General features: G+C 41.4%; 1 protein-coding gene across 1 annotated transcript in view; it reads right to left on the bottom strand.

The window, feature by feature from the left end:
- Positions 1 to 10511: 10511 nt before the first annotated feature.
- The window catches only part of erc1b (ELKS/RAB6-interacting/CAST family member 1b), a 186880-nt gene continuing 183460 nt past the window's right edge, over positions 10512 to 13931 (bottom strand). Inside the window, exon 19 of the mRNA XM_083527937.1 lies at positions 10512 to 11409. Coding sequence (XP_083384063.1) covers positions 11272 to 11409 — 138 coding nt within the window. The 3' untranslated portion in view covers positions 10512 to 11271. The remainder of the gene's footprint in view (positions 11410 to 13931) is intronic.

Genomic DNA, 13931 nt, shown 5'->3' with positions numbered 1-13931 from the left:
GGATCGGAATGATGTCATCTTAGAGCACTTTGAACCACACTACCTCTTGTCTCGTGATGTATAAACACTGTACAGGTGACTGGAAAACGTTTTCCCTGGAGGTGCACACCACTAGTGCTGCCACGTCATGGCTCCAGAATTCTCCGTTTTTGTCTGTGTGGACCTTCACACGTTCTTCATGTGATCTCCGGTTTTATTTCCACCTCCCGAAGACAAGATGCTAGTTGGCCTGGCTCTGAATTGTCTCTTGGTGTGAATGTGAGTATTAAAGTGTTCATTGTATTTCCATACAGCACCGTTTAAGAAAGTTACAACCCTTAATCATCCAAAGAGCTCTTGAGGAACCCTTCAACTTTCTGGGCATGAACACCTTTTGCCACTTAGTTTTGCTACTTTAGGCTACGAAGGACGCAGCCCTCGAGAAGCACTGCTTTACGTCATGGCTCCGTGAGTGATGAACAACAATGAGTCTTTATGTGTTAAGTTCAGATAGTTACTCATGTGGTTTAACAGGTGTAGATACACAGACAAGTCAGACAGTCCATGTCCACACACAGTCAGCGGTGAATCACAGCAGGCCGTCTTATCAGTCACATCCTTCTTGTATCATTACATTACATTGTTGAAAGATTTATGATCAAACTCTTGATGTCACCCATATGAGGATGGGTTCCCCTTTGAGTCTGGTTCCTCTCAAGGTTTCTTCCTCATATCATCTAAGGGAGTTTTTCCTTGCCACTGTCGCCACGGCTGCTCATCAGGGACAAACGCACACCATTCACCTTCACTGTTGTTTTCTGTAAAGCTGCTTTGAGACAATGTCTGTTGTGAAAAGCGCTATACAAATAAACTTGACTTGACTTGACTTGACTTACATTTATGGCATTCAGAGGGTTGTGGCATTCAGAGGGTTGTGGCATTCGGAGAGTTGTGGCATTCAGAGAGTTATAGGATTTGGAGGATATGGAATTTAGAGGGTTATGGGATTTGGGGGTTATGGCATTTGGATGGTTATGGGCCAATGGAAGGTTATAAGCTTTGCTCAAGGGCCCAGCAATGACACCTTGGTGGTGAACCCATGACCTTCAAATCCAACACCTTTACCACAGAGATAACACTGACCTTAAGCGCTCAACAGAAGCGCATGAAAATGGCTATAGGGGCGTTCATAATATGTGGATTTAGATGATAATGATGACAGGATAAGGGATGCAAGATATGCTTCTATTTATTTATTTATTTATTTATTTATTTATTTATTTATCCATTAGCATTTAAAAACTTCACAAAAAAGATTTTACTATTAAATATCTAAATTATTATTATTATTATGATCATCATCATCATAATTATATCCGGGATCCTAAATTTAGTAACCGTCCATAACAACACATGTATCATAATAAAAACATAAAATCAGTAAAGGAGGAATTGATCATTTGAAAGTCCAAGGAAACAAAGGACACCCATTGTGTACAAACCGCTTTCTTCTCAAAAAGATCAGGGGAAATGAATCAAAAATATTCACCAAGAAACTTCATATCTCAGCCATTTTTCATGTACGAAAATCCCAGGAGATCCATAGTTTCCGAAACACTGAAACCCATCTCATGTGGCAGAACCACGCCACAATCAGCCCCCCGAGATCACATTCACGTGTTCTGATGTCTGATGTGAACAGAAACTGTGGGCCAGAAATAAATTATTTCCGTTGTTCTATTGGTTTCGGATGGAACCACAAGAACATCCTGAAGAGCCTTTTAAATTCCTGAACATTCATGAATATACGCTAACATTCATCAATAATCAGTGGAGAAAAGAACATCGTGAGGTTTAGATCTTTCACAGGTTTTAAGTTTCATAAAGGGGTTCTACTTCGAAGCTTTGTTGGGATCTACACAAAACCATTTTGTTCGGGGACAAGCTGAAGAAACTTTCAAGAACTAAATTTTTGTCTACCCCTGCCAAGCCCCTACCACCACCACCACCACCAAGATCATACTGATATAAAATACACAAAATTCATAGCATTGGAGTTGATTTTACGTGAAGAACTGCGAGATTCTGAAGTGGTGTTGATGGTTTTCTGCCCGATTTAAAGGGACAGTACGAGCAGACGGATTGAACCTCAGGTCTGGAAAATCCAGCTGTGAACTGGAAAAGAAAAAAAAGAAAACACACCAGCAGCTCTTGGCTGCGCTGCCTGCCGACAGATTGATTTTTGTCATTGTTATCTTTAAGAACTGTAAAAATATTTACCCCCCCCCCCACCGCCCCACCGATGGGGACCTCAACACCCCCTAAATCACCTCCTACCCCTCAGCTCTCTCCTTTTATTCTCGCTCTCTTTCTGCTTGGCCTGAAATGTATAACATCCCCATTGTAACCTTTACATTCATGGATATACAGTATGTTTCTTTTATGATACTCGGGGAAGCTAAAAGCTTTTCCCATCTATCCTTTTCCCATTATTTTAATACAGATTTGTTTTTTTTTCTTCTTCACTCTTCTCTCTCCCCTCCTTTTCTCCCAATCAGTGTGTTTTTGGCCGCTATGGTTGAAACCACATCATTTCCACGCCCACACACGGTCCTCCTTATCCTCGCTCGCGCTCTCCTAAAACCAGATGCAGAGACGGGCTGCTATATATACACACACTTTAAACAGAGAGAAGGAGACCTCTGCAGCACCCTTCAGTACGGTTAGCAGGCTTTCGCAGGGCTGCACGGGTAGCGTGGCTATCGAGGACACGCAAAAAAAACCCCATACACGCTCCTTTTCTCTTGTTCAGCCTGGGAGTGATTACGTGCACAGAGAAGATTTTCAAGGCAAAGAAGCACAAATTTAAGTTTCTACATCAGTGGCCGTTTTCCTTGTGAACCTTTTCAGGATCAAAGTGTGTGGACACTAAATTAAACATCCCATTCCACATTTAGTCCCCTTCTTTTCTCTCTTTTCTCCACTCTTCTGAGAAGATGTTCCACTAGATTTTGTGGATATTTTTGTTCATTACAACAACACAAGGGTTATTAGTAAAATCCGGTAGTGATGTAGGTGAGATGAGGAGGTTCCTGGGGCACGTTCGTTATCTTCAATAGAGTCGAGGACAGAGCTCTAAAGCAGGAGATCTTTAATACACTCCCAACCCATGTAAGACATATCTTCATGGAATTGTCCTGCTGGAACGGGTTCGGGTCTTTAAGTTTAATTGGAGGGAATATTTCAGGACACCACGTCCTACACTATTGTGAGTCTCCAAGTTTGTATTTAACAGTTTTGAAAAAAGACCACATACTTCTGGTAAACAAAAAAAAAACAAAAAAAAAAAAAAGCAAAAAAAACCCAAAGGGGTCCCAATACTTTTGACCCAAGTGTATATTATATAATAAAATTAATTTACCTGCATATCACCATTTGTGTATGTTTCATTCATTTAGATTTTTCAGGGTCTTCAGGTGTTTCAGAAGTTTCTTCATACTCAAAATTTTTTTTAAATAAAATTAATAAAATTCATCTCCATCAAGAAGGTGCAACGATTCCCGAATGAACCGTCTCTCGAGGTTCTGTTGGTCACAGGTGTTATGGACGGCGTTCTTAATTTTGTTTAATTCATGCGAATTATCTTCATGATTTCATGGACTGGTCTTTAATGTCTAATAGGTTTCATAATTAATACAGAAAACAAAAAAATATACTTCACGTGGATGTTTTATTTTCGTATTTCCTTCAGTATCTTCAGTGTAAATAATAATAACAATGATAATGACAATTAAAAAATATATTTATAAATAGAAATGATAATTGGAAAAAAGAATTGGAAAAAATTAAGCAAAAATGTAATCAAAAATTAAGGGTGAAATTACATGCAAAGGAGCCCGAACGTTCCTCTGAGGGGTCAAAAACAAACGTGTTTGAGGGCCGTGGGCTGAAGATGACTGCGGCATTTAAACCAATATATCAGAATGGAAGTCTATAATGAGTGAATAAATGGAGAACATGATTCTGTAATCTGTTTATTTAATGCAGTTTCAAATTATTTTTATTTGTGTTGCGCTTTTAACAATGAACATTGTCTCAAAGCAGCTTTACACAGAAAATGTGGTGATAAAAATGTACATGTTCTTTATAAGTGTAAGTTTGTCCCTGATGAGCGAGACGGTGGCGACTGTGGGGAAGGAAAAACTCCCTGAGACGGCATAAGGAAGAAACCTTGAGAGGAACCAGACTCAAGAGAGAAACCAGTCCTCATCTGGGTTGCACCGAATGTCCATTTATTACAGATTCACAATATTGAGGTGTGCAGTGATAGTGATTAAGTGCAAACTGTAGTCCTGAGTCAGTGTAGCAGACTGTTGACATTAACTACAGTGTAAATCCTCAAAATCCTCCTTAATGGATCTTCTCCTGACTTTACTAGACTTTAGATGCGATGACACGAGTCTGTAACACAGACGAATCCCCTGTGAGGCGTAGCGTCTCCCTGAGATGAGTAGGAGAAATGGAATGAAACCACGAGGGTGTGGGATGAGGTCCTGTTAGAAAACAATATGAGATGGGATCGCCGATACGGAGGATCTGGACGGCCAAAACCGTTGCTGTGATACAAAGTGTGTGTGTGTGTGTGTGTGTTTGAGACCTTAAAGGAAGTGAAGGACATCTTTAAGCACCCGGCCTCTTCAGGAGATCAGTCCTATCTTCATCTCATCCTCACAGAGGAATGTGTCGAGTGTCGAGACCTGAAAAAAGAAACAAGTGCAAGACACCTCTAAGGCAACATACACACACACACACACACAGATTTATATTGTATAAAAGTAAAGGCTCGATAAGAAATCAGTCACACAAGAGCAGACGGCCCTGGTGAAAACAACACGAGTGTGTGTTTGTGTGTCGGTATGGCAACAGCGTGCAAAAAAAATAAAAAGAGCGAGACGGCAGATAATGAAGTGTTTATATTTACAAAAGATGAATACATTATGCCTAATTCGTTCTCTTTTCAGTACACACATCTCCAGAGCTTCCACTAGGAAGAAAGAGAAGAAAGAAAGCAGGAAAATAACCCAATGAAACCCAGGTCATGTAGGTGATCGTTTTGAAAACATCTTTTCCTTTATTAAATGTATTAAATTAAATTGGAAAGAGTTTTGGAGGGTGGGGGTGCGGGGGGTTGCAGGGGTGGGGGTCGATACCCTCCAGGACTGCGTCTGTGTGCTGGAGGAAAAAAAACAACAACATGAAAACTATAACAAAAGATTTGGATTCTACAGAGCCCTGATCAGTGCACTTCACAATGTGTGGTCTGATCTGTGCATTCTGGTGTTCGACACGTGAGACAGAATCCAACACCAGGGCTGCACACGTCTTTGGTTTTTCAGACTTCGCGACTCCTTCGGGGTTTCGAGCGCAAAGTGTTCACAGGCGCGTCAACTAAACGTGTGGAGAAAAAAAACAAAAAAAAAAACATGCACGTGTCCTGTAAACGTGTGCAGGGAAATATAGGGGCGGTCAAAAGTATTGGGACACCCTGCATTTTATAGAATATCAACGACCAGACAGAGAAGACGGCGTTCATCCTGCGTCGAGTTCCAGACATGTGATCTGTTCAATGTGTGTGTGTGTGTGTTTGTCTTTTTTGGATTTTGAACGAAACAAAACATCGAACTACTCTAATGATCGTTAACGTTAGATATCGTTCTCCTGCTCGGAATTTTCCATGAGTCCGGATCTTCACAAAGTGCTCATGATGTACGTGACATGAAACCGTAATACAAGACGACCCCTTTTCAGGCTTCGCGTCCTTCCTGAAATGAGTAGAAGAACAGGAAAGTATCTGTGATGTAACGCAGCACTGTTCCTGTTCTCAAACATAATCTTGTATAGTCAAAAGTATTGGGACACAAGGCTTTTTCCAGCCATACGTGGTTCTTCATTGAACTGCTACCGCAAGTTTGGAGGCACACGACCGTATGTCTGGGTGAAATTTTCACTTCTTGTGAACTAGGAGACCCAAACCTGTTTCAGCATGACCCTACTTCTCTGTCCGCAAATCCAGCTCCATTGATAGGAAGTGTGTTGAAGATCTCGAGTGGCTTGCTACAGAGCTCAAACACTATTAAACATGATGAGAACGCCAACTGCACCCCCTGGTCTCCTCACCTCACCTAAACCAGTACTTCACATGATCTTTTTTTAACACCCTTATCCAGGGGTCTCCAATCTTTTCCAGAAAGGGCCAGGAAAGATTGAAGACCCCTGCCCTTGTTTATGAATGAGCTTATAATAAGAGCAAATGCAGACTTAATGTGGAATGTAGATGTTAAAAAAAAAAAAAAGGAAAAAAATGCTGAGGTGTCCACATATTTTTTGTCCATAGAATGTATTTAATCGAGAGCGACTCAAAGGGTGGGAACAGTCGATCAGTCGTTTCTTACCCCCGAGCGTTAACCAAGGAAATAGAAAAGCTTCGTAAACGCAGACCTGCGATCCGGAGTCACAGTTTTAAAACCGTTATTAAGGGTCGAGAAGCGACATAGAGCACAGTCGTGGAGGGAGGACTTTCCCAAAAACACACAACACACTTACACAATAGTGATAATAAAAATAAACAGTTTAAATTTGACATGTTTGAACAGGCAGAAAAGGAAAAAACAACCCCAGATTAAGTACATAGCGACGGTACATCATCAACCACACGGTAACGCGTTTCAGAATGTGTGTAACAGCATTTATTTGACACTTAGAAAGTATTTGAGACACTTTTTTTTTTTTATCATCTGGGATTTGTTGTGTAAGATGTACGGCATTTTGTTCAGACGGACGTCTTCCCCTCCTCGTAGACGAGAGCGTAGAGGAAAAAAAAACACACAAACTCCGACATCTCACAGTTTAACTCTATTCATCTCACTTTATCAGCTAATATATAAATATAGATGCACGTGTGTGTGTGTGTGCGCGTGTGTGTGTGTGCAGGAGAGTTCGAAGAGTGCGGGGCAGAATTTCTCCGGCAGTGTTTTCACGCCCGAGCAAATGGACTAAATAAATCCGACGCTCAAAAAAAGACGAGCGTTGACCTTCGGCGTCACGTATTTGGGAGGGTAAAAAAACCAAAAACAAAACAACGTTTGACAGCGTTGATTTTTGTTTCCCCGCACGTTCGTTTCTAATCGTCCCCACCCCCCGCGATACCGTGGACTCTCCCGGACGCATTAAGGAGAGACCTGACGGTTGCACTCGACGCTGATAGATGATGGAAAAATTCCACCACGGAACGAGGAGACGGAGTACGGCGTCGCTTCGAATACGCGCCATTGGAGAACATTCCGAGTCTTCGCCTCTCTTATCGTACGCCCTTGGCGTCGAAGTGGGGGGAGAGAGGGGAAAAAAAAGAAAAGAAAAAGAAACCCCCGAAAACATAGCAAATACCTCGCTCGTGATTATTATATAAAACATTTGACCTGCTGCTTATCCGAATATACGCAAGGCACCGTGACGTAAAGTGCGACGTGTGACTTATAAAGAAAAAGTGAAAAGAACGAATGGCCTCTGGAGTGTATATATATATATATATATATATATATATATATATATATATATATATATATATATATATATATATATATATATATAATGTAATAGAAGCCCCCCCTTCCCACACACATATACACACACACACACACACACACACACAACAGAATATCTTTTACATTTACAGCATTTGGCGGACGGCCTCATCCAAAGCGTCTTAAAACTAAAGCAGGGCCTTCGTCAAGGGTCCAGCAGTAGCAGCTTGGTGGTGCTGGGATTTGAACTTGTGACCTTCTGATTCCAAAGTCCAAAACACTGCTCTACAACCTCCCACAATATCCTCTCAATATCCTTTCTCCCCTCCTATACCTTCACGTTTCTGATCTCGTTTTCTTAGTGAATAGGAAGGTGACTGGAGGATCAGCGTAAGAGTGCACCTCATAAATCCTTGCTGTATAAGTGTGTGTGTGTGTGTGTGTGAAAAAGTGAATGTGTAAGAGCGAGCATGTGCCTGTGTTTAGTCTAAGCTCCGATACTCAGCCACAGCCCTAAAAACGCAGCTCTATATTTCAGACACTGGAGACGACATCAAGCCAAAACACTGGATTGCACTAGTACGTGTGTGAGAGAGAGATAGACAGACATGAAAGCAAAAAGACGTAAAGGTAGGTGTGTGTGTGTGTGTGTGTGTGTGTGTTCTGTCGTATATCAAGGATTAATTGTGGCCATAAAAAAAAAAAAAAAAAAAAAAAAAAAAAAAAAAAAAAAAAAAAAAGAATGTAATAAAATCATTAGCGTTTGTGGCGTGCCCAGGCGCGAGGGCGTGTCCTGGGGGTCCTGCCAACACGCAGTAAAGCGAGGCATCGATACCTACCGCATCAATAAACGCTGGCATGAAGGAGCCTCGTTAACCCTTGGATCGTTGCCTATTAAATATACAGGAATATAGTTTGCACCATGATTGAAATTTTTGTCCTTTATTGTTTTAATTACATTTACAAAAAAAACTAAAACAAAAAAAAACTCCATTAAATTTATAATCAAAAAGTGGGTGTGTCTATTTAACTGAACAAAAGTGGGCGGATCCACTTAAACAAAGGAAAGGGGGCGGATCCACTTAAAGAAAAGTGGGCGGGTCCATTTAAACGAAGTAAAGTGGGCGGATCCATTAAACCGAAAGAAAAGTAGGCGGGTCCATTGAAATGAAGGAAAAGTGGGCGGAGTTAAAAACGAAGGAGGGTTTTTTTTGGTTGCTTTTGCTGTTGTTTCATTGACGTGCTGAATGCAAATGAAATGCTTTTTTATAATCTCTACCTCTGTTTGGTACCTGTGATAAAGATGAAGGAACATCTGTGGAATGGAAAACGCTTATGACCTGATTTAAGGTGTCGAAAAAAACAAAAAACAAAACAAAAAACACGACGCACAAACTATCGCGATTAAACAAAAGTAAAAGACTTTGGATTCCAAACAGTGAGGGGTCGCTCGGATCGCTCACGTGAGCAGCCTGATTTCACACGTTTGCTTTAATGATACTGCTGTGTTCCTACTTGAGGGTGTAAAATAAAAATTGTGTCGATGCAAATAGATTTAATTAGCGATTGTTCTGCGGACTGAGTGTCACTTCAGGAACAGCAGCTGTGTGTAGGAACAAACACAAACCAAAAAGAAGATATTACACGCTGCACATGCGTTCCTTCAATTAAAGGAGACACAAAACCACCAAAGCCAGCTCCATGAAGATATGATTTACATGGGATGGAGTGGAAGATCTCCTGCTATAGAGCTGCACACCAGGCCCCCTCACATCACCTCCATCAAATCTAAAAATCTAGTAAAACAACATCTCAGAAAACTGGAGATAATTGTAAGAGCAAATGGAGACTAAATGTGGAATGGTGATGTTCAAAAAAGATCTTATGGTCAGGTGTCCACATTATATATGATCTACTGAACTGAGGGAAATGAAAGGACCCCACCCCCACCCCCATACGTGAAATATTTCCATTTCCATTTACTGCATTTTATCCACGTTTTACAAATGAGCATTTCCGGGATAAGAGCTTTGCTCAAAGGCTTATCAGCGGGAGCTTGGTGGGATTTGAACTTGTGCCCTTCATATCCAAAGGTCAACATCTTAACCACTGAGCCCCCACCTACCCCAAATCCCAAAAACGTGCTCAAAACGTGTCTGTGTAAAACTAAATGCAATATTTTTTCTTTCTTGGAAATTCTCCGTGACTCACTCTGCCATGCCAGTCTGTGTTTGAGTTTAGTCAGAAGTCCAGCCCAGTGATGAGTTTTCCTTATAAGGGAACGTATCTGTCTCTGTGTGTACGAGGTTGGTGGCATGACTGTGTGTGTGTGTGTGTGTGTGTGTACGTGGGTTAATAAGGGAGATAAAACTTCAGAGATCACAGGCGTGGCAATATTCCACACGGCTTATCGAATCGCTGGAGAGGACCGGGCGGAAAAAAAATAAAATAAATGAGAGAAGAGCAAAAAGAGCAGAGTGCGAGTTAACGCCTAGTGTCATCCACATCCCTCTCTGGACTTTAAAGCGTATCCGAGCGATCGATGAGGCAATATTTATGACGAGCTGACCCTGCATTCATCGACACCCTTGGCCTGGAGATAGAGACTCATATAATCATAAATGGTGAGCGGATTCACCTTGTGCAGGGAGGGGGGGGGGTGTCTCTCTCTCTCTCGAGAGAGAGAGAGAGAAAAAGAGATAACAAGGAACATCAGAACAAACTCATCGTTAAAGGAGTAACAGGGAGAATAAAAAAATAAAAAAAAGAAAGTTATTTTTCGACAACCAAATGTAAATGTTTAGGCCACTTTTATATGATCCACTCTCCTGCCCTGAGCCTATAGTTCCTCTATATATATATATATAAAATGTATATTTATATGTAGTTCTCTGTATTTAAACCAGCTTACATGATATAATTACAACACAATTTCTCATTTCTGACTCGAGCAAACAGTAACGGTATTAATCCTAAACAAAACAAAAGTTTCTGTGTTTTCTGGGACATTTTTGTAAATGAAACTCTATAATGAAAAAAAAAACCCCACTTAAGTAGTAACAGTATATTGGATCGATCGAATTTTACGATCGAACGATTTGAGCGAATTCATTCGACTCGTTCGACGTGAGTTAGGAGGAACGGAACGAGAGGGTCGATGGCGAGTCTGCGTCCCATGCAGAACAGATTTATGGGCCCAGGAAGAGAGAACGAGAGCAAGAAGAAGGAGGAGGACAAGAGCCTCTTCAGACATGAGCACTTGTTAAGGGTGAGATGTTATGGTTTCACTCGTACTGATGGACTTAATGGACTTCTCCTTTAATACCGCACTTCACCGTGTGTTTATGCGTGTCCGAGTCGGCCGTAAACTTGTGGGGTTTTAAACAGTAAACCAGAAAAAAAGGGGGGGGGGGGGGACGATATGTAGGTGAAGAGAGACAGAGTCGGGAGAAGACGGATGTAGGGAACGACCCCCGCGAGGCTCGTTCAGCCGTGCCCCCGCGCTGATGTGCTGTTCATCCCAATTTACACTCCAGCTCCTGTCCTTCCTGTCTGGAGTGTCTGGGTGGAGATGCACAGATGTCCTTGAGCTCGCAGCAGTGAGACAGGAAGCTGGACGTGCTGTATGTCTGGATTTTTCCCAAACCAAAAAAAAAAAAAAAAAAGAGGGTTTAAAAAAAAAAAAAAAAAAAAAAAGGAAGAGCACACTGGTTCAGCACGACTCCTCCAGTGCGTTGACGACCTGCTCCAGGATGTCAGGGCAGTGGTCCGCGATCTGCTGCAGGACCGAATTGGCGTACTCCTGGAGCTCGGCGCTCTCTCGCTCGCACTGCTCCAGCTCCGATTCCAGCTGCAGGGGGAAAGAAGAACAACAACCGGCTTAGTCTACACGTTCTACTGTTTTATTCTGTGTGCAGGGAATCAAACACTCGGGCATGTTGTTACGGGATAAACTTTGATCTGAAGGTCGCAAGTTCAAATCCCAGCCACAGCAATCTGCCACTCCTGGGCCCCTGAGCAAGGCCCCTTTACCCCCAATAGCTGCTTAGTTGTATAAATGAGACATGCGCTCTGGATGAGGATGTCTGCCAAATGCCATAAATGTAAATGTCAAAAACATCTGGATGGTGACGCCGATTATAACATCGTGCCCCGGAGTGTTTTACTCCTCTTACACTGCAGGGTTTTTTCCAAATATTTAAAGAACAATGTATGCTTTTCATCTGTTTTGTACATTTGACCAAAATCATCAACAGAAAATCTGTTAATTCATGACATACACAAAAGTGCTTCAACGTAAATACATTTTGACTGCACTAATTTTCTGAAAAATGCTAAATAAATAAATAAATAAATATCGAAAGCTGAACGGTAGCTCACTGTTTACAATGTTGGGCTTCTGATCTGAAGGTTATGAGTTCAAATCCCAGCACCACCAAAGCTGCCACTACTGAACGTTTGAGCATGTAAATCTAAATATTAATGAAACCCTTTAAGAACTCAGAAAAACATCATCTGGAGAAATGAAAGTATTTCACAGGGTTCTGAGGGTCAGTCAGGTTTAAGATTTTCTTTCCATCCACAAAAGCTTCATTCGTGCAACTCTCACTGCCCATCTCTCTTCTGCCCTACAGTGCATTATGAAGTTCCCCGTGAACGTGAACGTCTGCGTGCCGGAAAACAAATAAAGAAAGTGCACGAGAACAGATGAGGTGCAAACAAGTTGGAAAAGAAGTGCGAAGTTCAGGAAGGTGCGAAGCAGCGGTCGTCCGGGCGACGATAATCTTCTTCACCTGCTTCTGACGGTGGAACTTCCCGTTCACACCCGATGGTTAAATATAGCGCTGAAAAAGGCCGTCTCTGCAAAGCGCATCGAACGCAGGCCTCGCTCCCGGAATCCGTTTCACCGCTTTTTACTTTCCGCTCGTAACAAGGATTCGAGGCTAAAAAACAACTATTTAATTGGGTTTTTTTTCACGGCATTCAGGGCGCTAACGATAATCACAGGTGTGAACGTCATTAAAAGATGACGGACGATTTTTTTCCCCGCACGATTTCTACGCCGACTTGGACCGAGAAGGGGAACTGAAGGGCCGGGGATACGCAATGCCAAGTGCTCTGGGAAGTATGTTATAACAGGAGCAGGTGCCTTAAACTGGCATATTCTATCTCACACACACACACACACACACACACACACACACACACACACACTGCTGAGAGAAACACTCTGGGCACTGGTAATAAATCAAAGTAAAAAAAAAAGTCTTTTTGCGCTGGGAATGCACCAGAATTCAAGCACAAGTGGCCAAGCAAATTAATAGTAAATAAATAATAAAATATTGGAAAATTAATAATTTTTTTTATGTCGTTAAGATATTAAAATAGTTTCCATAGGAAATGAGGCACTTATAACTTTTTCTTTTTTTATATTTATATGTAGTCTTATAATTTTAATATACAGAATAATTATACATTTAATTATTACATATTTACAGTATTTTATATATATATATATATATATATATATATATATATATATATATATATAAAAATTATATAATATATATAATAGACAATAACAAAAAGGTTAGAATTATATTATAAAAAATATATTAAATATATGGAATGATATAAAATATAATAAAGACGTGTGTGTGTGTGTGTATATATATATACATATAAAAATAAATTATTTTATTATTCGTATTATCATCATTATGAATGTAATTTTTACCATATAGCCTTTTTTCCCTCCCATTTTTTTGTCTGTCGTGTCCTACATTTCCCTCTCAGTTTTTCCTTCAGTCGTCGCTCATCACTCAGTAGGACCTTTATATCTTCCGCCTCACGTTTCCCGCCCAAACGTACCTGGGTCGATGTGAACAGGCAGAGATTTGAGGTGCTCCAAAAGTAGATTGCGAATAAAACAAACCCCGCAATGGCGTTTTCTTTGGCCGCCCCTGATTGAACGAGGTTAATGATAAAGACATCTGTAACAATAACCACAGCGCGTATATTCATACATCATAAAGCGCACTTCCCCTTTGTGTATTTTTCATACGTGCGCCCGGATTGGACGGCCCTTCGCAATTAATAAAGCGAAACAAAGTTGCGGTGGTTCAGATTGCACGACGCAATGCTACCTGTCAGAGCAGTGTTTGTACAACTGCAGGGTGAATACGCCTGAGCAGCAGCGAGAATGACAAGCATCCATTCCTGACACACAGCTAGTGCTAACGCTACGCTTCACTTGCTCGGGCTTGAGATGGGGGGTTGGGGGGGTGGGGGTTGGGGGGGGGGGGAATCCGTGACGGATATGCCCGGGAAAGCCTTTCCAAATCTGGGCCTCTGTGGCAAAACGAAATAGGG

The sequence above is a fragment of the Silurus aristotelis genome (genome assembly GCF_946808225.1).
Source record: "Silurus aristotelis genome assembly, chromosome: 24".
NCBI classification, from domain to species: domain Eukaryota; kingdom Metazoa; phylum Chordata; class Actinopteri; order Siluriformes; family Siluridae; genus Silurus; species Silurus aristotelis.
Note: the sequence above shows the minus strand (reverse complement) of the source record. Positions and strands in the feature narration are given on the sequence as shown.